Genomic DNA, 25,379 nt, shown 5'->3' with positions numbered 1-25,379 from the left:
TGCTACAGGGTAACATACATATGTCATAAAATACAATGGATGTTGTCATTGTTTGACCTTTACTTTGTTGGCCAAGCATTCAACAGTCAAAACCAAGGTTGGGTAGGATTACTTTGAAAGAATACATGTGGATTACATGTATGTACGTACATAGATTTGGATTACTTGTAATCTGATTAATTTTGGATTGCATTTCAAAGTAACCCTACCTAACCCTGGTCAAAACTATTCCATTTATTAATCCTATTAGCTCAACCAATAATTTGCACCACTTTTTTACCAAAGTTGGAGCAACTTTTAACTTTTGACTCTTGTACAAACTGAAATTGACATTTGTCACCATTCTTGCTGTTTTTACCTCATAACTCGATAACATTCAGTCACAGATAGTCCAAACTATACACTTTTGGAATATTTATGATCAGTCAAATAATGTTTTCAATATGATTGGAGCATCTTTTAATTTTGACCCGTGTGTAAATGTTCAATTTACCCCTACCTGGCTGCCTATCAAAAATTCAAGTGGCCAATTGTTTGTTTTTTTTCTTTTCTTTTCTTTTCTTCCCAAACGCATAATGCCTAAGGAGCATCTGTACTGAATTTGGTGCTTGTATCACCATTTTACAGGATTGTTTCAGGTATCTGCTACACTACAAATGACTCCCTTCCTTAACATTCATTTTAATTTTACACTAATAATGCAAAATACAGTGTTACATGATTTTGTAGATTTTTTTTTAACTGGACAAATCTCCCAACATGACGCAAAATGAAATTTGTCCAATCTTAGTGTTGCAGTATATCCAACAGGAGACCCTGGTGGTTCAGCTGAATTTGGTGATCCACACTCTGGAACACTGGAGTTATTGAACAATCTATCAGTAAAAAAAAAAAAAAGGAACTATATTTTGGAACTATATTTTTCCAAAATAAGTGCTGTAGTATAACCAGCACTAGACCCTTGATGTGTGAAGAGAATTTGGCGACGCAACATTTTTGATATCTCTCTTCGTTTTGCACGTTGCAGACCGTCCCTGCGCATGCATGCTGACAGACTTTTATTTTTGTGACAGGTATGTAAGTGTCTCTCTCATTGATCAATATAGGTCACGTGATCATGAGGCTATGTACATGTTAGAGGTGGGCAATACTGGGAATTTTGGTATTGATCCGATACCAAGTAAATACAGGCACAGTATCACCGATATCAATACCGATACTTTTTCATATTTAAGCTTCATAGATCCAAAGGATCCAAAAGACCTAGGATAGAGTTTCGCCAAACATTGTACGTGAGAACAAAATACTTTATTATCACAATCAACATTTTTGTTTAAAAAATATCACTCAACACAACTTAAAACAAAATCTCCTGAGGTAGAGGGCTGCCAAACCACAATACAAGGGTGACCTGCTCCGTGTTGTGTGACACAGCACAGTGCTGCTCTTACAGACAGAGAGTAGACTTTGATGAATCTGTGTGTGCAGCAGTCACTGTGTGCGGGAGAGAAAAAGCTTGAGTATCGATCTTTTTACACGAGGATCTTTCAATATCAATACCAGCATTGGTATCAATATTATCAATATTAGGATCGAGCTGCCCACCTCTAGTACATATACGATACGTAGATTACAAAACTCTGTTAACCACTACGACTAATCCTATCCTGAACCATAATAAGACTGCACTACAAACGAATAGGATTTGGTATTATTTATACGGCTATGTATGAATAGCCACTTCCTGTTTGTCCTGATTGGAGGACGTCAGTTTATTTGGATAAACATGAGGTTGTAACTCGTAGATTTAGAGAATCGTGAGAGCGAAAGAGAGAGAAAATTAGTGTTCCCTGATTTCTGATAAATTTCATACACACACTGATTTGACCGCGGCCACGGACTAGATCACCCCTGTACCAAATCTGTATAAAAACCCGGGCCATACTAAAATATGAAATGGGGGTAAAATGTAACAAAATGGAGCAGAGTGAACCAGGCTGACTCCAAATATGTACTTGTATTTAATTGTTTGGCTTCTTTTTTTTTTCTTTTTTTTTTTATTGAGATGCGCTCAGCACATGCAGTAAGGGAAGGTGCACCATCTGGCGTTCAAGAGATGAAACTTAAGTCAATAAGGCAGTTTCGAGTTTCTCAGTGCGCAGAGCTCCTAACACTTCCCGTTCACAGGTTAATGCATATAAACAGACTGCCGACGCCGTTCACGCTGATAAGAAGACAGTATTTTAGAAGCAACATAACTGTTTAAAGAAGTCACGGTGGGAACAGAAAACGGTATGTAAACATTTGTAAAGTCAGTAGTTGGACCACGTCGGCTCAGTTCTATGACAAGACACTCCCAGTGTTTGGAAACAAAGCAGCAAAAGGATCAGACTGAACACTTTACCATGCAAGACCTGTTTTTTTTTGTTGTTGTGAAAGTCTGTAGTTCTCACACTCTCCTTAGAACAACTAAACTGTTGCATATATTTATGTTTAACATTGCCGGAGGTCGATGATCGACTTTGTAGTCGTATCATCTGACCTTCGGACACGTGTCTCGGACACTCGAGTGAAGAAAGGGGCAGAGCTGTCGACCAATCACCACCTGGTGGTGAGTTGGATCCGCTGGGAGGGGAGGAAGCCGGTCAGACCTGGCAGGCCCAAACGTATCATGATGGTCTGCTGGGAACGACTGGTGGAAACCTCTGTCAGCGAGGTCTTCAACTCCCACCTCCGGGAGAGCTTCTCCCAGATCCCGGGGGAGGTTGGAGACATGAAGTCCGAGTGGACCATGTTCTCCACCTCCATTGTCGATGCGGCCGCTCGTAGCTGTGGTCACAAGGTCTCTGGTGCCTGTCGTGGCAGCAATCCCCGAACCCGGTGGTGGACACCGGAAGTAAGGGATGCCGTCAAGCTGAAGGAGTCCTACTTATCTTTGTTGGTAGGTGGGACCCCAGAGGCAGCTGACAGGTACCGGCAGGCCAAGCGGGCCGCAGCCCATGCGGTCGCAGAGGCAAAAACTCGGGTCTGGGAGGAGTTCGGGGAGGCCATGGAGGAGGACTATCGGTCGGCCTTGAAGAGATTCTGGCAAACCGTCCGACGCCTCAGGAGGTGGAAGCAGCTCTCCACCAGCACTGTTTATGGTGCGGGAGGGGAGCTGTTGACACTGACTGGGGATGTTGTCGAGCGCTGGAAGGAGTACTTCGAGGATCTCCTCAATCCCATCATCACGTCTTCCGAAGAGGAAGCAGAGACTGGGGACTCAGAGGTGGACTCATTCATTACCCAGGCCAAAGTCACCATGGTTAGAAAACTCCTTGGTGCCAAGGCTCCTGGGGTGGATGAAGTCCGTCCTGAGTACCTTAAGTCTCTGGATGTTGTGGGACTGTCTCGGCTGACACGCCTCTGCAACATCGCGTGGTGATCGGGGACAGTGCCTCTGGATTGGCAGACCGGGGTGGTGGTCCCTCTGTTTAAGAAGGGGGACCGGAGGGTGTGTTCCAAGTATAGGGGGATCACACTCCTCAGCCTCCCCGGTAAGGTCAATTCCAGAGTACTGGAGAGGAGAATTCGACCGATGGTCGAACCTCGGATTCAGGAGGAGCAGTGTGGTTTTTTGTCCTGGTCGCGGCACACTGGACCAGCTCTTCACGCTCCATCGGGTGCTTGAGAGTTCATGGGAGTTCGCCCAACCAGTCCACATGTGGTTTGTGGATCTGGAGAAGGCGTTCGACCGTGTCCCTCGGGGCACCCTGTGGGGGGTGCTCCGGGAGTACAGGGTCCTTTGCTAAGGGCTATCCGGTCCCTGTATGACCGCAGCAGGAGCTTGGTTCGCATTGCCGGTAGTCAAACCTGTTTCAAGTGCACGTTGGCCTCAGCCAGGGCTGCCCTTTGTCACCGCTTCTGTTCATTATTTTTATGGACAGAATTTCTAGGTGCAGCCAGGGTGTAGAGGGGGTCTGGTTTGGGAACCACAGAATCTCGTCTCTGCTGTTTGTGGACGATGTGGTTCTGTTGGCTTCGTCAAATCAGGACCTTCAGCGTGCACTGGGCGGTTTGCAGCTGAGTGTGAAGCGTCCGGGATGAATATCAGCACCTCCAAATCCGAGGCCATGGTTCTCGACCGGAAAAAGGTGCTTCGCCCTCTTCAGGTCAGTGGAGTGTCCTTGCCTCAAGTGGAGGAGTTTAAGTATCTCGGGGTCTTGTTCACGAGTGAGGGAAGGATGGAGCGTGAGATAGAGCAGTGATGCGGTCGCTGTATCGGACCGTCGTGGTGAAGAGAGAGCTGAGTAGGGGGGCGGAGCTCTCGATTTACCGATCAATCTACGTTCCGATCCTCACCTATGGTCATGAGATCTGGCTCATGACCGAAAGAACGAGATCGCGAGTACAAGCAGCCGAGATGAGTTTCCTCCGCAGGGTGGCTGGGCGCTCCCTTAGAGATAGGGTGAGGAGCTCGGTCACTCGGGAGGAGCTCGGAGTCGAGCCGCTGCTCCTCCACGTCGAAAGGAGTCAGTTGAGGTGGCTCGGGCATCTTTTCCAGATGCCCCCTGGACGCCTCGCCTTTTGATGCGCTGTGCCAAACTGCACTTTCTTCCTCCCAGCTTAGGCTTTGATCAACAAACTGCTGCTGATGTTGCAAAGACAAGAAAAATTGCAAATGCCAGGATTCATGTTGAACGGGCTGTTGGGAGGATGAAATGGGCCACTTACTTTTGTTCCAGTCCTGAATGACACTGTTAGTCTGTGCAGAACTTTGCAATTTGCTGCCCCCACTTGTCTGAGAGTTTACACACTATACTAATTAACAAATGACAACATATGTAACCAAAAAATATAGATATGTTTCTCATAAAAATAGTATAGGATGAGCAGTGTTATTTAAAAGACATTCAGCCTTGCAATTTTGAAATGGCCAGGTTTTACTACACAGGCATTGGCCAGTTTACAGTAATGGAACAGAAAATTTGTTGGTGACTAAATGTGATTTAATACATTCATTAAAAATGCTCTTATCCCACAAAGTTTTGTCTTTTTGATATTTTTCATACTTACTTGTCATACTGAATGTGATAGGCAGTTGTTCCCAGTCCAAGAGATATTTTGGGGCCCCTTTTCAATGCAACTCTTGAATTAATGCTTTCTTATTAGCACTGTACACAAAGTCAGAATCATTTAATTTTCAGAAGTTTTTAAAATTATTATTTATATGGTGACTGGGTGGGGGGGATCTGCATGAAGATTGAGCAGATGAGACCTTGGTCATCCGAACACCGTCATTGTAATGTGTAATGTTCAGATTATTGGAATTAAATATTATAGTGGTACATGAGCATCTATAATACAGTTCTCAATCATTTGGCTGGCAATCCAAGCAAAGCAAGTGTAGCAGCCACTGACAGACTTCAGCGTTTTCTTTATGAGACACACCCAAACTTTGTATGGAAGCTTGTGTATGTTCCTAGAAGGGGTGCAGCCTGCTTTTAAAAAGCAGTAAACGGAATCGAGATGGATGGTAATACGAGATCTGTTAGAAAAGTAACGGACCTTTTTATTTTTTGCAAAAACTATATGGATTTGAATCATGTGTGATTGCATCAGCCAAGCTTGAACCTTCGTGCGCATGCGTGAGTTTTTTCACGCCTGTCGGTTGCGTCATTCGCCTGTGAGCACGCCTTGTGGGAGGAGTGGTCCAGCCCCCTCGTCGGATTTTCATTGTCAGGAAATTGGCTGATCGACTGCCGCTTTGCTTCCTCAAAATTTTTTCAGAAACTGTGAGAGACAGCCAAGTGGAAACCATTTGGAAAATTCAGATGGCTTTTGGTGAAGATCTTATGGGGATCACACAGATTAAGGACAATTACAACTGGATTAAAGACGGCCCACAGTGGCAGATGGCGCGCCGCGCACCGAGCGGCAATCGACAGGCTCAAAAGACCAGATCATTTCCAAAGTGAACGCTTTGTTGATCCGGGACGTTGTCTGACTACCAGAGAAATGGCAAGACAGCTGGACATAGCACTTTTTTGGCACATTCCACTGTTACAGGAGTTTTTGTAATGGAAAGAGGAGCGGAGAAATTCGCCACGGAGCCGCTCATGGCGCGGGACAAAAGCACCTCCATGTTGGTCTCACAGGACAAGCCCTAACATGCCCAGCTCTTGCGCCATTCGGAAGATTCAGACGGCTTTCGGTGGCTTTTCAGTCATGTGACTATCCGAGAAATTGTGGACGAGCTGGACATGCCACAACATGTCCTGTGAGGCTTCATCACGGCGTTGCTTTCTGTTGTGTGCCCTGCGCCTTCGTCCCAACACGCGAAGTCCTCCGCACGTCTTTTCATGACAAAAAACTCCTGTAACAGTGGAATGTGCCGTTCATTTCCAAAGTAAATGCTTTGTTGATCCGGGACGTCGTCTGACTACCACAGAAATGGCAGAAGAGTTTGACATCAGAACTTTTTCGGCATGTGATAAACATTTATCACGTTATTTCATGGTATTTTTACGTTATAACGTGAAAACATCAATATGGTTTTACTTTGATACACAGCCAATATACCTGTTCTGCTATTCTGCCACTAGAGGGCGCTAGAATACCAGTAAAGGGTGCTACTTATCTAAGGCTGTTTGCTTTTTTTTTTTTTTTTTTTACTCTGATTATAGTGAAAACAAATAGCAAAAGTATTGGCTCATGCTTTTTATTGATCCTTAAATCCCCCTACATCACAGACGAGCCATGTTCCTTCACTGAACCTGGGAAGTGTTGAAGCGCTGAATTACCTGAACAGCCTACATATCATGAAATAACATGATAAATGCTTAACACGAAATAACGTGATAGTTGCATATCTCAGAATAACGTGATAGTTGCATATCTCGGAATAACGTGATAGTTGCATATCTCGGAATAACGTGATAGTTGCATATCATGAAATAACATGATAGTTTCTTATCTCGGAATAACGTGATAATTTCATATCACGAAATAACGTGGTAATTTCTCGTTATAACGTGAAAATACCGCATGAAATAACATGATAATTTCATATCAAGAAATAACGTGATCACGTCATGATAAATATCACGTTATAACATGAAACTTTCACGTGATACTGAGCCAAATATATATTAGAGCTTGACAGCTCAGAGCTTCCGTAGTCCATCCAACTAGAGCGGCACAACCGAGTCAATACTTTTGTTGTTAAAATATAAAACTTTATTTGTTTGCACATAAATCACACACAAACGCACTACGTCAGCGCAGGTACACTGAAGACAGGAGATCACCGCCTCCTAGTATATAACATTAAAACAACCAACAGTGGAAAAAAAATTCTTGGTAATTTGCACAGATACATTCTAGTAAATTTAAGTGGGTAATTCTCTTGTTTTTGTCAGCAAAAATCCCTTAGATATTAGATTCAAATTCAGAATGGTGACATATCAAACAAAAGGAGGTTTTTGAAAGTCCCCATCATCTTGCAATATAACCACTGGACAGAAACAATTCCCATCTATTCACCCTAGCAGCTTTAAGCAAGTAAATTGGGACACGCAGGTGGGAATTAAACCAGCAACATTTCAGTCAAAGTATAATTGACCACCTCAGCCACAGTCATGTCAAGCCAACTCGGACTTGAAAAAGGAGTATGGTCCATCCAGAAAGTATTCACAGCGCTTCACTTTTTCCATATTTTATGTTACAAATTCAAAAATTGAGTAAATTCATTTTTTCACCTCAAAATTCTACTCACAACACCCCATAATGACAACATGAAAAAGTTTTAAACTTTTTTTGCATGTTTTTTTTTAAATAAAAAACTAAGAAATCACATGCACGTAACATAAGTATTCACAATGTTTAATCAATACTTTGTTGATGCACCTTTGGCAGCAAACGTCTTCCTGAATACGATGCCACAAGCTTGGTACACCTATCTTTGAGCAGTTTTGTCCATTCCTCTTTGCAGCACCTCTCAAGGTTGGATGGGGAGCATTAGTGCATTTTCAGATCTCCCTAGAGATGGCCAATCAGATTCAGGTCGGGTGTCTGGCTGGACCACTCAAGGACATTCTGAGTTGTCCTGCAGACACCCCTTTGATATCTTGGCTGTGTGCTTAGGGTCAGACAGCCACCCCTTTCTAAGGTCATAAAGCTTTGAAGCAGGTTTTCATCCATGAAATTGAAATTGCTGCATTCATCTTTCCCTCAGTCCTGACTAGTCTCCCAGTTCCCCCTGCTGATATACATCCACAGCATGATGCTGCCATCAGTGGTGGCAAAGTAACTTTAGAAAGTTACTTCATTAGTTACTTTATACAGTTATATTTTACAGTTACTTTATACAGTTACTTCATTAGCTGCTGCGGACAACTTGTCGGCACGTGCCGACGTAGACTTCTGTATTTTCATTTTTATTCTGTCTTGAATTTGCAGGTTTTGGAAATTGCAAATCTAAGAGATTATTTCTGTTTACCATGGCATTTTGAATGTTTTATCATGTTGGCTACACAAAATGAGGCCACTTAAGGCCAAATAAAAAAATAAGTTGTTTATCATCCCTGCCCTACACAGAAAATTAGACTGCAAAAATTATTTCCACCGCGTGGTGAAAAGCGCCAGTGAAAATAATTTTCACCACACGGTGGAAATAATTCCGGGCACGGCTATGCCACGTTTTTGAGCTGCTTTTAGTGATGGCACCCAAAACGGCATAGAATCCCTCCGCCTGTTCTGATTCAAACGACTATGGCACCCAAAATGGTCGGTGTAAATAATTTTGGGTACGGCTATGCCACGTTTTTGAGCTGCTTTTAGCGTTCGAGACTCCCTTCACCAGTAGGTGATTTTCTGTTCTGATTCAAACAACTTTATGGCACTCAAAACGGCATAGAATCCCTTCGCCTGTTCCAATTCAAACAACTTTATGGCACACAAAATGGCCGGTGGAAATAATTTCGGGAACGGCTATGCCACGTTTTTGAGCTGCTTTTAGCGTTTGAGAATCCCATCACCAGTAGGTGATTTTCTGTTCTGATTCAAACAACTTTATCAAATCAAATCAAATCAATTTTATTTATATAGCGCCAAATCACAACAAACAGTTGCCCCAAGGCGCTTTATATTGTAAGGCAAAGCCATACAATAATTACAGAAAAACCCCAACGGTCAAAACTACCCCCTGTGAGCAAGCACTTGGTGACAGTGGGAAGGAAAAACTCCCTTTTAACAGGAAGAAACCTCCAGCAGAACCAGGCTCAGGGAGGGGCAGTCTTTTGCTGGGACTGGTTGGGGCTGAGGGAGAGAACCAGGAAAAAGACATGCTGTGGAGGGGAGCAGAGATCAATCACTAATGATTAAATGCAGAGTGGTGCATACAGAGCAAAAAGAGAAAGAAACACTCAGTGCATCATGGGAACCCCCCAGCAGTCTAAGTCTGTAGCAGCATAACTAAGGGATGGTTCAGGGTCACCTGATCCGCCTAATCTTAAAAGTAGAGAGGGTGTCTGTCTCCCTGATCCGAATTGGGAGCTGGTTCCAGAGGAGAGGAGCCTTGAAAGCTGAAGGCTCTGCCTCCCATTCTACTCTTACAAACCCTAGGAACTACAAGTAAGCCCGCAGTCTGAGAGCGAAGCGCTCTATTGGGGTGATATGGTACTATGAGGTCCCTAAGATAAGATGGGACCTGATTATTCAAAACCTTATAAGTAAGAAGAAGAATTTTAAATTCTATTCTAGAATTAACAGGAAGCCAATGAAGAGAAGCCAATATGGGTGAAATATGCTCTCTCCTTCTAGTCCCTGTCAGTACTCTAGCTGCAGCATTTTGAATTAGCTGAAGGCTTTTCAGGGAACTTTTAGGACAACCTGATAATAATGAATTACAATAGTCCAGCCTAGAGGAAATAAATGCATGAATTAGTTTTTCAGCATCACTCTGAGACAAGACCTTTCTAATTTTAGAGATATTGCGCAAATGCAAAAAAGCAGTCCTACATATTTGTTTAATATGCGCGTTGAATGACATATCCTGATCAAAAATGACTCCAAGATTTCTCACAGTATTACTAGAGGTCAGGGTAATGCCATCCAGAGTAAGGATCTGGTTAGACACCATGTTTCTAAGATTTGTGGGGCCAAGTACAATAACTTCAGTTTTATCTGAGTTTAAAAGCAGGAAATTAGAGGTCATCCATGTCTTTATGTCTGTAAGACAATCCTGCAGTTTAGCTAATTGGTGTGTGTCCTCTGGCTTCATGGATAGATAAAGCTGGGTTTCATCTGCGTAACAATGAAAATGTAAGCAATGCTGTCTAATAATACTGCCTAAGGGAAGCATGTATAAAGTGAATGAAATTGGTCCTAGCACAGAACCTTGTGGAACTACATAATTAACCTTAGTCTGTGAAGAAGATTCCACATTTACATGAACAAATTGTAATCTATTAGATAAATATGATTCAAACCACCACAGCGCAGTGCCTTTAATACCTACGGCACGCTCTAATCTCTGTAATAAAATTTTATGGCCAACAGTATCAAAAGCAGCACTGAGGTCTAACAGAACAAGCACAGAGATGAGTCCACTGTCTGAGGCCATAAGAAGATCATTTGTAACCTTCACTAATGCTGTTTCTGTACTATGATGAATTCTAAACCCTGACTGAAACTCTTCAAATAGACCATTCCTCTGCAGATGATCAGTTAGCTGTTTTACAACTACCCTTTCAAGAATTTTTGAGAGAAAAGGAAGGTTAGACTGCCCCTCCCTGAGCCTGGTTCTGCTGGAGGTTTCTTCCTGTTAAAAGGGAGTTTTTCCTTCCCACTGTAGCCAAGTGCTTGCTCACAGGGGGTCGTTTTGACCGTTGGGGTTTTACATAATTATTGTATGGCCTTGCCTTACAATATAAAGCGCCTTGGGGCAACTGTTTGTTGTGATTTGGCGCTATATAAAAAAATTGATTGATTGAATTGATTGATTGATTGGAGATTGGCCTATAATTAGCTAAGATAGCTGGGTCAAGTGATGGCTTTTTAAGTAATGGTTTAATTACTGCCACCTTAAAAGCCTGTGGTACATAGCCAACTAATAAAGATAGATTGATCATATTTAAGATTGAAGCATTAATTAATGGTAGGGCTTCCTTGAGCAGCCTGGTAGGAATCGGGTCTAATAGACATGTTGATGGTTTGGAGGAAGTAACTAATGAAAATAACTCAGACAGAACAATCGGAGAGAAAGAGTCTAACCAAATACCAGCATCACTGAAAGCAGCCAAAGAGAACAATATGTATTTGGGATGGTTATGAGTAATTTTTTCTCTAATAGTTAAAATTTTATTAGCAAAGAAAGTCATGAAGTCATTACTAGTTAAAGTTAAAGGAATACTCGGCTCAATAGAGCTCTGCCTCTTTGTCAGCCTGGCTACAGTGCTGAAAAGAAACCTGGGGTTGTTCTTATTTTCTTCAATTAGTGATGAGTAGTAAGATGTCCTAGCTTTACGGAGGGCTTTATTATAGAGCAACAGACTCTTTTTCCAGGCTAAGTGAAGATCTTCGAAATTAGTGAGACGCCATTTCCTCTCCAACTTACAGGTTATCTGCTTTAAGCTGCGAGTTTGTGAGTTATACCACGGAGTCAGGCACTTCTGATTTAAGGCTCTCTTTTTCAGAGGAGCTACAGCATCCAAAGTTGTCTTCAATGAGGATATAAAACTATTGATGAGATAATCTATCTCACTCACAGAGTTTAGGTAGCTACTCTGCACTGTGTTGGTATATGGCATTGGAGAACATAAAGAAGGAATCATATCCTTAAACCTAGTTACAACGCTTTCTGAAAGACTTCTACTGTAATGAAACTTATTCCCCACTGCTGGGTAGTCCATCAGAGTAAATGTAAATGTTATTAAGAAATGATCAGACAGAAGGGGGTTTTCAGGGAATACTGTTAAGTCTTCAATTTCCATACCATAAGTCAGAACAAGATCTAAGTTATGATTAAAGTGGTGGGTGGACTCATTTACATTTTGAGCAAAGCCAATTGAGTCTAATAATAGATTAAATGCAATGTTGAGGCTGTCATTCTCAGCATCTGTGTGGATGTTAAAATCGCCCACTATAATTATCTTATCTGAGCTAAGCACTAAGTCAGACAAAAGGTCCGAAAATTCACACAGAAACTCACAGTAACAACCAGGAGGACGATAGATAATAACAAATAAAACTGGTTTTTGGGACTTCCAATTTGGATGGACACTTCCATCAACTGTTCCGATTCAAATGACTTTATGGCACACAAAATGGCCGGTGGAAATAATTTCGGGAACGGCTATGCCACGTTTTTGAGCTGTTTTTAGCGTCTGAGAATCCCTTCACCAGTAGGTGATTTTCTGTTCTGATTCAAACAACTTTATGGCACCCAAAATGGCATTAAAGGATGAAAAACTAGCACCAACACTCAATGCCGAGGGCACCACCATGTTGAAATAAACTCTGTGATGATGTCATTTGAACTAGCCAATCAGCGAGGAGATCCGGTCAAATAGTGCTAGGTGCCTGTTTGCTATATCTGGCAAAATGTCCACCTCATTAAATCATTAGCAGCTAACACAAAAACAATGAGGTTGATAAGCAGCGTAGCACTGAAACGTCTTTTCAATCCGGACTTCACCTTCTATCCATTTTCTGAATTGAAACAGGAAAAGGCAGGATTTGCAACACAATTAATGTCTCAAGTTGAAAATACACGTAGTTGACAGTCTCAACTACGTGTATTTTCCTTGTTGCTGCCGCTGGTGATCATCCAGGCCAGTGAGGGGAGCTTCAAGCACGAGGGACTTCTCTGACTGATACACAGCAATCTCAGCGATTCCCCCCGCCAATTTTCGCACATGCGCAGACTAAAGGATCGCTCAGACTAGGAGGAGCGCTGAGACCGTGACGTCGGTTCATGTATCTGCACTTACGGGAGGGTACACAGACCGTGACGTCACGGATTTGACGCTGCGCGTGCCATTGCTACACGCCGGGTCGTTCCTGCGGGGTAATGTGTCACCCTCCGTGTTCTTCCAACTGTCCCACAGATAACCCGGCACGGCCACCGGGTTAGCGCACATTTTCCCCTCCGCAGAAGTGACCAGTGCGCACGCGGCTGCTGCTCCTCATCTCCACGCGGGCTGTGGAACAAACCGCCTCTGGAACCGGATCGTGGGCTGACTGCACGGTGAGACTGTTATTTCTGTGGCGGGGCGAAGCTTGTTTTTGTGGGATGATGCTGAGGCGGAGACCTCGAAGCGTGGATGCAATCGACCGGAGAAGTTTATTGAAATTTATTCATTCCTCTTGCGAAGTTATAAAAAAATCAAAGGGTGACGTCATAAGCTCTCCGTGTCTCACGAATGTCCAGTGGAGATACAAGTCAAGTTTCTATGTATATTTATCGTATTAAATACTTTACAGTATTTCCAAACGCACTACTTGCCTGTAATGTAGACACACATGGACTTCAGGTATATATATATATATATATATATATATATATATATATAGATAGATAGATAGATAAGATTACATTTTTAATTTATATTATTGATTACTTTAAGATGCTAATAGTTTTCATGCAAGTCTACATTAATTTAAATTTTTTTATGCTTTTTAATCTCAAAACAAAAGTGCCATCTTCTATCCATGTCTCAGCAGGTTATTTAAATGAACTGCAGGTAAAGTCCATTGAAATCTTCTTGAATTGAATATCTGTATAACACTGTAGCTGCACGGTGCCCAGTTTCTCTGATCACAGCCACAGAACTCTGTATCTCTTTCAGAGTTATGGGTGTCCTGTATTGGTGGCTTATCTCCTTGCACGGTCAGCAGGTTTTTGAAAACTGCCTACTCCATATAGATTTAAAAGTACAGTACTGTACTGTTCATACTTCTTAGTGGTTCATGTAAATGAAGACCAAGACATATTCAGTGGCTTAGAAATATTCATATATCAATTCCTTCATTTGACTGAAGAAAACTGGTTGTAAAAGTGATGATTTGCGTTAGAATAAGCCATATATTTCTTTTGTTCAATTACTTATGAACTCATGGAGCCACTCTGTATGAAAATAGCTGCAGTTTCTCAGAGATTAATGCAATATTTTTTTTATTAAATCCCTTGAATTACAGCTGAAAGTCTTGATTGCTTCATAGTTGTGTACAGAAGCAAAATTACAAAAATTGACACTGTTCAAATACTTATGGCCCAGACAGTACCTGCACACTAAAATCGTAGATTTTGGGTATGTTTAACAGGAAACAATAATACCACGATCTGCTCCAAACTTATCAGATACTTCCCTGGTCAAGTCCCCATTTCTCCACCACGTTTGATGAAAATCAGTTCAGTAATTTATCTATAATCTTCATAACAACTAATGACAACAACAGACGGTTGCTTTCGAGAAGTGGGGAGGGACTGGATGTCTGCCGGGATGGTTGCCGTCCAGGACCTTGAGGGGTCCGAGGTGTGGTTAATGTGGCAATGCACAGCATCAGCGCACACTCCCAGATCTGACCTGCGTTTGCAGTTAAAATATTCTTATCAGCTGTGACATCACTAAACTTTTAGCCACGCTAATCCTGCAGGGTGGAGCAGGTAGAGCGGTGGGACAGGTAGACCTCAGTCAGTTCCTGGTCACGTTGCCTGCATTGTCCTCGTCCACCCAGCTGTAAATGTGTACCAGCCTCTGGGGAAGTAAGCTGTGATGGACTGGTGTCCTGTCCAGGGGGAGTCAAACGCGCTCATTCAGTTCATACGACAGAATCCGGGGATACGTCTCAGCCCCACTGGACCTCAGGGTGTCTTTCTTCTAACGCTGCAGCATTGTAAAACGTCTTTGTGGTCATACCTTCTCATGCTTTCTCGGAACTGATAAGCTCCCCGATTGGCTGTGATTTTGCATGTCTTTTGAATGACAAGTGTCACTCGGGTCCATCCATGTGAGACAAGTCATTTCAACATTTGAAATTTAAAGTAAGTCACGCCCGGCTGCAGGCACGAACACACAGCATACGTCGGAATGCAGAGAGGACAGTGCAGGTGGCAAATCCAGATGATTCATTGGTGTTTTGGACGGGGAACGTGGCTCCGCCCTCTAATGTTTCCACACATTTTTCAAAGCTTCAGTATTTCTCTGTAAGGTTGAGCAGAGACGCTGCGGCTCATTACACGCTGATCGCATGTGATCGTGTTTTAGTACGGCCCAATGTATCTTTGATAATCAAACATTCATATTATTCCTGTGGAGTAAATCAGAATGAACCTCAACTTCCTCCCGTAAGTGACTGTGTGCACAGATGCAACTGTTTCTATGGTTACATTTGTTTGTGCGCTAAAGTATGCAGCTCTATACCAGTATTGCCAGAATTCATCAGCCAAGTAGTCAAGGTTACACTGAGTTTTCCACAGCTTTTGGTGTGGAACAAGACCGTGCTCTCATCCCACCGTGCATTTTTGCTACATTGCTGCATTGCAAATGTGCAAGTTGGATTATTAAAGGGCCTGTGTGTGCAAGTCGTATTGTGCAAAATCTCTTTATTTGGCTTTTATGGCTGCAAAAATTTAGGATTTCCACCTGTCTTTGACAGTTCTTATACAAATTTTACCAGTACAAAGCTAAATTTGGGCCCAAAACAGTCCATTTTAGACTTGTGTGACATGTGTCACAGAAGTACATATTTGGAGTCCTGTTAGCTCTGTGAGACACACCTGCTCAGCAGGTCTGTGCAACGCAACCATAGACATATACCGCTGTGATGCCATCCATCAATTTGTAGGCAGGACCAGCGTAACCTGGGTGTGACACATGAAGCCTGAACATGTCCACCTCACTCAAAGTTACCAAGCTAGCTAAGGCTAACAAGCCTGAACCTGGGTTCGGGTGATTGATTAACGCATATTTTTAAGGACTGAGTGATGACTTGAGTGCAAGTATTAAAAAGTTTGACTGGCATATAGCCTCAATAACTGTGGCACTATCAGTGTAGCTAACATTACCCAGCTATCAACAACCGCTAATGGTGCTAACATACAAACTGAATACAATAAAACTTGCATATAATGGATTCAGGTGGACCAGCGAATTTTGTCTGTTACAATCAAAATCCGCTATTTGTATAAAACAGACATAATCTTTGACTTTGCCTCTGTAGATGGTCTATTAAGACAATTAACCACACAGCAAGCCACATTGGCTCATGTTTTATTAACATGCTCAGAAAGGAGCTAATGGCCTGTTCGCGGCTGGACTGTAGCTGTCTCTCAAATCAACCATGGCCATAAATATGTATAACTTTAGAGCATAAAACAGCATAAAGAGTTATGGAAAAATCTCCACCACCACACACACACATATATATAGTTTTTGGAAACTAGCTACAAAGACAAAACCATTGTTTGTACAGGGCCGAGAACATTTATTTCTGCTGTAAATCTGAGCATGTTAACACTGGATTGACTCACTTTTGGAGCCACCATCAAGTGGTCATTTGAGGAACTGCAGGTTTTGGGACTTCTGCATTGGCTTCATTTTTCATAACATAAGGTTGTCGCTTGGACACACCCGCAAAGTCTCGGGGAAAAAAATATGAGATACCCTTTTAAGTATCAGATCCGTTCTGCATATGTGCACAGTTACGTGCGGGAAACATATGTCAGCCAATCAGTACAACTGAGTGTTTTATGTTTATGCAGTTTACAGAAATTGTCTGTTTTGTTAAGAAATATTAATTAAGCTAACTTTTTATTCATTATTGACGTTCCAGAGCCGTCTGTTTATGCATGAGCAGAACTGATCTGCACATATGGAGAATCGATTTGGCAAGCTGAGGCGCAAGAGAGCTGGGGTGCAAGAAAGGGGCGTGGCTAACAGCAGCTCCTTTCCATTTAAAGCAGCATTATTTTCAGAAGACCTGAAAATATTATTTTGTGTGAAGAACGCATCACCTTGGTGCCAATAAGGTTTGACTACAATGAGGTTTGATTTTTAAATGGAATGACATAAATTTATGTGCATGTGCAGCACAAAAACAAAGTCACCCTTCAGTTTGCACATTTCAGTGTCACATGACTGCGTGTCAGAGCTGCAGCACTTAAATCTGATCGCTGTCCTCACATTTCATCAGTCAAAAACAAGGCTATTCTATAATCCCATGAAGTTGAATTTTACATCTGCACACATTCACTTACTCTCAGACACATGCACAACATCCAGAGTGATTCTAATGTCCCAAATCTGATTTCTGAATACCGTTCACTCAGCACTGAAGAATTTTGTGTGTTTCTTGGAGAACCCGCAGAGGAATTTCACAGGCCCCACTGTGTAAATGAAGTAACATGTCAGTGTCCAAGGGCTGTTTAACATGAATAATGTTCTCACATTTATATGAGAATAAAAGCAGAACTGTTGGATTTCTAAGCTGTTTTAAATACAAAGTTGACAGAGGTGTTGTTTGAGGTAACACGGCAGAATGTGTGGCCCACAAAAGGTGAACTTTACTCTTTTCTCAGTTAAAGTTAAGGATTGTTGCAGTATAACATGTTTGTAAGCACACATTAAGTAAAGGTTATTACACTCTGGTCCAGCAATCGCACATGGGAGGGGTGTAGTTTCTGGTCTTATGTGAACACAAGAGCAATGCGAGATTTCTGACTTCTGCCAAACGTTGGCGAGAATAAAAGATATGTGATTCACATCGTGACCCGGACTTTACCTGGTTCTGGATTCCACAACACAATGCATTAATTGCATACTGATCCAAAATGGTCCCACTGATCAAGATGTTGCAATCTGATATTTAATTCACAAGCTGAAACAAAATAGTGTCTAGAGTAAAATCCTCTAAGTAGTTTTGACATAATCCTCAAAATCCGACAAAGTGAAGTGTACAAATTGAAATCCTGATCCAGAATCCAGATCCGAGCCAGATCACCTCCAAAATTGAATGGAGTCTTCCATGGCCTAACAGCAATGTGTGGTGAAAATTTGGGGAAAATCCTCTAAGTAGTTTTGACATAATCCTCAAAATCTGACAAAGTGAAGTGTACAAATTGAAATCCTGATCCAGAATCCAGATCCAGGTCACCTCCAAAATTCAGTGGAGTTTTTCATGCCCTAATATCTACCTGTGGTGTAAATTTGGTGAGAATCCATGAAGTAGTTTGAGGTAATCCTTAAAAGCCTATATAAAGTGAAATCTTGATCCAGAATATGGATCCGGATTCCCTCCAGAATTTAATGGAGTCTTTCATGGCCTAATATCTATCTGTGTTGCAAATTTTGTCAAAATCCGTGCAGCAGTGTTGACATAATCCTGCTAACAGACAGACAGACAGACAGACAAATAAATAAATGAAACGCTGATGATTTTACTATGTTCTTTGCGGACGTAAAAATAACAGAGTTTTAAGTTGGACCAAACTTACTGGAATCATTTAGGGCCAGTTAAGGACAAAGTGATGTGATCAAGGTCAAGAAAATCAAGGTGACAGTATTTTAAATGTCTAGTTCATAAAGGCACACCTGTGCACTAATCCCCACTTTCACTTACATTTGGCATCAAGAATTGATGTGCTCATAAAATTTCATCAAGATCAGTTCATAGTTGCATTATCTAATACACTCAACAAAAATATAAACGCAACACCTTTGGTTTTGCTCCAATTTTGTATGAGATGAACTCAAAGATATAAAACTTTTTCCACATACACAATATCACCATTTCCCTCAAATATTGTTCACAAACCAGTCTAAATCTGTGATAGTGAGCACTTTGTTGTGTGTTGGGGGGGTGTGGCTGGACATTTTGGTGTTCTTTTCTTTTCTTTGCTCTCCAGGTGGTATGAAAACTGATTTGTCTGTGGAGAAGGTGCTGGCTGAAGAGTCCTTCACCCTCATCAGCGTTATGTGCAGCACCTGTGGATGGTGCTCAAGTGCAACCTTAAATACTTTCAGCTGAAGCAGATAATGAGATGGCGTTCTGCATTTAAGCCATGTGTGATTCAAGCAGAATTGCCGGGAACTCAACCTTGTGATGTTCGTTTGTGAGACGCTGAGGACCGCGCCTGGGTTTGACACATCGTGCCTGTGAAGGAAGAAGGGTGAGGGACACATGCTGTCAGCACACATCTGAGGTGATTAATTGTTTGACTAATTGTTGTAATTGTAATTGTAACTTGGTATTTTGTTACGCAGTATATTTGAATTGTGATGAGAATTGTGCAGCTCGCTTCTCACTGCCGTGGCGTGCGGAGTGGTAATCCTCCACCTGTTGTGAGAAGCTGCTCATTTACATAAAGCTTAAATACAGACCTGAATGTGTTGCTGATAGTGTGTACCTTTTGAAGGATATTGGTTGTAGCTGCTGACTTACCTCACCTTTTCTATCCTTCGCAGAGAGTCGGTTTGTCGTGTCCACCTGGGGAGTGTTTGGCGGTAAAGTGAGTCCAGAAGCGCCGGGCTTCGATCCTTTTAGGCGCTGGAGAGCGTGCCAGCCTTCACTCCACCAGACTGACGCATCTTTTGTTCATACACTTTGTTATGCACCAGAGGGTGGAAAAAATAAATTGTTTTGTTATTGGAACCGCTTTCTGGTTATTTTAGCGCTGGGTTCCGTCAGACGCAGGTCCGCTCCTCAACCCGCGTCGACACATAACACACTTCTCCTTTGCTGAGATAATCCATCCCACCTCACAGGTGTGCCATATCAAGATGCTGATTAGACACCATGATTAGTGCACAGGTGTGCCTTAGACTGCCCACAATAAAAGGCCACTCTGAAAGGTGCAGTTTTATCACAGCGCAATGCCACAGATGTCGCAAGATTTGAGGGAGCGTGCAATTGGCATGCTGACAGCAGGAATGTCAACCAGAGCTGTTGCTCGTGTATTGAATGTTCATTTCTCTACCATAAGCCGTCTCCAAAGGCGTTTCAGAGAATTTGGCAGTATATCCAACCAGCCTCACAACCGCAGACCACGTGTAACCACACCAGCCCAGGACCTCCACATCCAGCATGTTCACCTCCAAGATCGTCTGAGACCAGCCACTCGGACAGCTGCTGAAACAATCGGTTTGCATAACCAAAGAATTTCTGCACAAACTGTCAGAAACCGTCTCAGGGAAGCTCATCTGCATGCTTGTCGTCCTCATCGGGGTCTCGACCTGACTCCAGTTCGTCGTCGTAACCAACTTGAGTGGGCAAGTGCTCACATTCGCTGGCGTTTGGCACGTTGCAGAGGTGTTCTCTTCACGGATGAATCCCAGTTCACACTGTCCAGGGCAGATGGCAGACAGCGTGTGTGGCGTCGTGTGGGTGAGCGGTTTTCTGATGTCAATGTTGTGGATCGAGTGGCCCATGGTGGCGGTGGGGTTATGGTATGGGCAGGCGTCTGTTATGGACGAAGAACACAGGTGCATTTTATTGATGGCATTTTGAATGCACAGAGATACCGTGACAAGATCCTGAGGTCCATTGTTGTGCCATACATCCAAGAACATCACCTCATGTTGCAGCAGGATAATGCATGGCCCCATGTCGCAAGGATCTGTACACAATTCTTGGAAGCTGAAAATGTCCCAGTTCTTGCATGACCGGCATACTCACCAGACATGTCACCCATTGAGCATGTTTGGGATGCTCTGGACCGGCGTATACGACAGCGTGTACCAGTTCCTGCCAATATCCAGCAACTTCGTACAGCCATTGAAGAGGAGTGGACCAACATTCCACAGCCCACAATTGACAACCTGATCAACTCTATGCGAAGGAGATGTGTTGCACTGCATGAGGCAAATGGTGGTCACACCAGATACTGACTGGTATCCCCCCCAATAAAACAAAACTGCACCTTTCAGAGTGGCCTTTTATTGTGGGCAGTCTAAGGCACACCTGTGCACTAATCATGGTGTCTAATCAGCATCTTGATATGGCACACCTGTGAGGTGGGATGGATTATCTCAGCAAAGGAGAAGTGCTCACTATCACAGATTTAGACTGGTTTGTGAACAATATTTGAGGGAAATGGTGATATTGTGTATGTGGAAAAGGTTTTAGATCTTTTAGTTCATCTCATACAAAATGGGAGCAAAACCAGAAGTGTTGCATTTATATTTTTGTTGTGTGTATATATATATATATATATATATATATATATATATATAATATATAGTAAGTCCCTTCGGCTGCTCTCTTGTCTGCACTCGGGGTCGCCACAGCAAATCCAAGGTGGATCTGCATGTTGAATTGGCACAGGTTCATTTATCAGCAAATATGAATGACAACACGAAAACTTTTTTTTCACTCATGGTTGGTCACTCATGACAAGAGAACTGCCCAAATGACCCTGATCCAAAGTTTACATACCTGTTCTTTCATTGAGTTGTTTCAAAAACATCAGAACAACATGTGGATCCCATGGTGGTGGCACTGAGCAAATTGGGAGCAGCACAACAAAATCTTATTGAAGGAGATTCACTGTACAATAATTAACTGCATTTAAATTCTACAGAAATAATTAGATTAAAACCCTTATGGTAATGTCAATGCAGCAAAAAAAAAAAAGTTTGAGATTTACAGCTTTAAAATGTAAATTATAACAGCCTTATACCATAAAATTTACAGGATGTTCAGTAAAGGTATTGGCATATTTTTTTTGTCTGTACAAACAGAATTTTTATTTATTTATTTATTTTACATTGTACGATGGCCGCCCTGTTCACTCCAGTTCCTACCTGACTAAAGTAATTTTTATAAGGCATTTTTGAACACCAGTTAAAGGACAATACACCACTCACAGGCCTGTCTGCTAATAATAATTTAGTATGAGCAGGGTTGTTAAAAAGTGAACTTTGACTTTAACTGTGTAATCAACATTCCCTTTGAGACCCACAGTTACACGATCATGTGCATGACCTCCTGCTTGCTGTCACTTCCTGACGATTACAGCGAAATCTAATATATTTGAGTGTAACAGCCAGCAGTGGAATGTCATACATTTAGGACAGGAATTTGATGAAGAACTGATGAATCCTGACCTTCTCAAATGCTCCAGAGTGATCTCAGCTGTGTTGAAAACAAAAAAGAAAATATTAGAAAAATTGTAAGATGTTTATGGGATGTTTGATAAAAGCAGCAACACTTTTAAAATTGCATCTAAAAAAAAAATTCTAACGCATAGAAGAAAGAAATGACGACCCTCCACCTCCACCAACACTAATTTCTAATTCCACAAAAATTTTACCTTGGGAAAAATGTTTACATTTTCAAGGTCAAAGTCCAGTTAGAAGTGGCTTTTTTGTGGTGGTGTCAGTTTTTTTTTTTTTTTTCCAACTTTTTCAGTTTCTGAATTCTTTTTCAGATAATTTTCACAGAACATTGATTATTTCTGCTATGCACAATTTGCCATTGGTTTTAGGCACTTGGTTTCCGACTGATACCTGGAAGATAGACAAACAGGCATAAAATTGGAACTGCCATCCAATTTTGGTGGTGTAGATAAATCCATAACAGAAAAATGAGAGTGATTGTGGCACTTTTGATCTCTTGTTTTGGGGGAGGTAATTACTTTGTTGGTGGAGGTAATTACAATAAATGGAGTTGCACAGGTCAAATGACCAATACAGCCTGCAGCTGAGCATCTCGCATGGCGGACATGCATGTGTTACATCATTCTGTCCTCACATATTAAAGTATATATAAATGTGGCTCATTAACCATTTTTCATTTTTACCTTTAATTTTTTTTTCCATTTTAATGTGACTGTAATTAACTCCTTACTTATTTGTTCTGTTGTCAGATAGAAGATGGCAATGTTAAATCAGGACTTTAACACTTACATGGAGTCATGGATGGGCCCCATAGGTGAGTCTTTATTGTTAGTACAAACTACACAACTGTGGTCTTTTAAGTTCACTTACTTCCAACCGAATCCATGAAAACAGCCTCTGAGTGCTCTACTCAGCTTTGAAAATTGCTTTGCATGCAACGTCTTTTTTTTTTTTTTTTTTTGAAGAATTAGCCCTGTGTTGATCCCATCAGATTCCAGACATTAATCAAAGTAGTTCCTGATTAGTACTTATCTGGGTGTGTGTGTTTGTCCGTCTATATGTGGGTATATGATAGACCGGTGGCCTGTCCAGAGTGTAATCCTGACACTCCCCCAGCGTCCCATAACTGGAAAAAGCTGGAAAATAAAATAAGATTAATGACCGCCTACAAAAATCCAAGGCACTCTGATAGGTGGGGACAGGTGTGGGAGCACCACCCATACTGCGCATCCACTACACCACAGAACTACCCTGGTCCTGGATAGCAAAAGTCCAAGGTAGACAACTGGTCCCATCACCACTTCTTCAAGGTAGCCATCTATGGATCGGAAGCGGTTGTTTAAACTACAGCTTGGATGATTGAATCAGCCAAAAAAAGAAAAATATTTTACAAAAAAAGACAAATGCAACTTTGTTTTTTATTTTTAAAAACTTGAGTAATAAAAATAAGGAACTTATTTTGTCTGTGGTCTTGAATGAAAACAAGGTGTCCGGTGTTATGTGATGAGAAGGTAATAACAATAATTTTATTTATAACCCTTTCTGGATAAATACATTCATTCTACCCACTAATCATGGCAAGAAGAGGCTCAGAAACAGGAATACTTATTTTTCTGGAGCTGTGGACTTTCAGCTACCTCAGCTGTGCACGTGGACACGCGTGCTTCCCTGTGGGTTTACTGCCACACAAGGAAGAGACAACAGTCACTATGTCCTCAATCCCTTTAACATGAACAGAGAAAATTGATCCATTATACCGCTGTGATCCATCATATACCGCTAATAATAAGGATATATATATATATATATATATAGATAGATAGATAGATAGTACATATGCTGAAAAACAGTTGGACACTAGGAACCTCTCACTGCTGTTGAACAGTCTTGAGTAGCAAAGAAATATGAATATTATATAAATATACAGTAGTGTTCAGAATAATAGTAGTGCTATGTGACTAAAAAGCTTAATCCAGGTTTTGAGTATATTTTATTGTTACATGGAAAACAAGGTACCAGTAGATTCAGTAGATTCTCACAAATCCAACAAGACCAAGCATTCATGATATGCACACTCTTAAGGCTATGAAATTGGGCTATTAGTAAAAAAAAAAGTAGAAAAGAAGGTGTTCACAATAATAGTAGCATCTGCTGTTGACGCTACAAACTCAAAACTATTATGTTCAAACTGCTTTTTTAGCAAACCTGTGAATCACTAAACTAGTATTTAGTTGTATAACCACAGTTTTTCATGATTTCTTCACATCTGCGAGGCATTAATTTTGTTGGTTTGGAACCAAGATTTTGCTCGTTTACTAGTGTGCTTGGGGTCATTGTCTTGTTGAAAGGGCATGTGCTCTTCAGCACAAGGCAACATGACCTCTTCAAGTATTTTGACATATCCAAACTGATCCATGGTACCTGGTATGTGATATATAGGCTCAACACCATAGTAGGAGAAACATGCCCATATCATGATGCTTGCACAATCATGTTTCACTGTCTTCACTGTGAACTGTGGCTTGAATTCAGAGTTTGGGGGTCGTCTCACAAACTATCTGCGGCCCTTGGACCCAAAAACAACAATTTTACTCTAATCAGTCCACAAAATATTCCTCCATTTCTCTTTAGGCCAGTTGATGTGTTCTTTGGCAAATTGTAACCTCTTCTGCACATCTTATTTAACCGAGGGACTTCGCGGGGGATTATTGCAAATAAATTAGCTTCACACAGGCGTCTTCTAACTGTCACAGCACTTACAGGTAACTCCAGACTGTCTTTGATCATCCTGGAGCTGATCAATGGGTGAGCCTTTGCCATTCTGGTTATTCTTCTATCCATTTTGATGGTTGTTTTCTGTTTTCTTCCATGCGTCTCTGTTTTTTTTTTTTTTGTCCATTTTAAAGCATTGGAGATCATTGTAGATGAACAGCCTATAATTTTTTGCACGTGCGTATAAGTTTTCCCCTCTCCAATCAACTTTCAATCAAACTACGCTGTTCTTCTGAACAATGTCTTGAACGTCCCATTTTCCTCAGGCTTTCAAAGAGAAAAGCATGTTCAACAGGTGCTGGCTTCATCCTTAAATAGGGGAAACCTGATTCACACCTGTTTGTTCCACAAAACTGACGAACTCACTGACTGAATGCCACACTACTATTATTGTGAACACCCCCTTTTCTACTTATTTTACTAATAGCCCAATTTCATAGCCTTAAGAGTGTGCATATCATGAATGCTTGGTCTTGTTGGATTTGTGAGAATCTACTGAATCTACTGGTA

At 41.7% G+C, this 25,379-nt stretch overlaps 1 protein-coding gene across 1 annotated transcript in view; it reads left to right on the top strand.

Annotated features, from left to right (window-relative positions):
* Positions 1-12,986: 12,986 nt before the first annotated feature.
* The window catches only part of elovl5 (ELOVL fatty acid elongase 5), a 33,220-nt gene continuing 20,827 nt past the window's right edge, over positions 12,987-25,379 (top strand). The window contains exons 1-2 of the mRNA XM_034185723.1: positions 12,987-13,228; positions 22,847-22,911. Of these exons, the coding sequence (XP_034041614.1) occupies positions 22,854-22,911 (58 nt within the window). The 5' untranslated portion in view covers positions 12,987-13,228; positions 22,847-22,853. The remainder of the gene's footprint in view (positions 13,229-22,846; positions 22,912-25,379) is intronic.

Source organism: Thalassophryne amazonica, chromosome 13, assembly GCF_902500255.1.
Source record: "Thalassophryne amazonica chromosome 13, fThaAma1.1, whole genome shotgun sequence".
Taxonomy (NCBI): domain Eukaryota; kingdom Metazoa; phylum Chordata; class Actinopteri; order Batrachoidiformes; family Batrachoididae; genus Thalassophryne; species Thalassophryne amazonica.
Note: the sequence above shows the minus strand (reverse complement) of the source record. Positions and strands in the feature narration are given on the sequence as shown.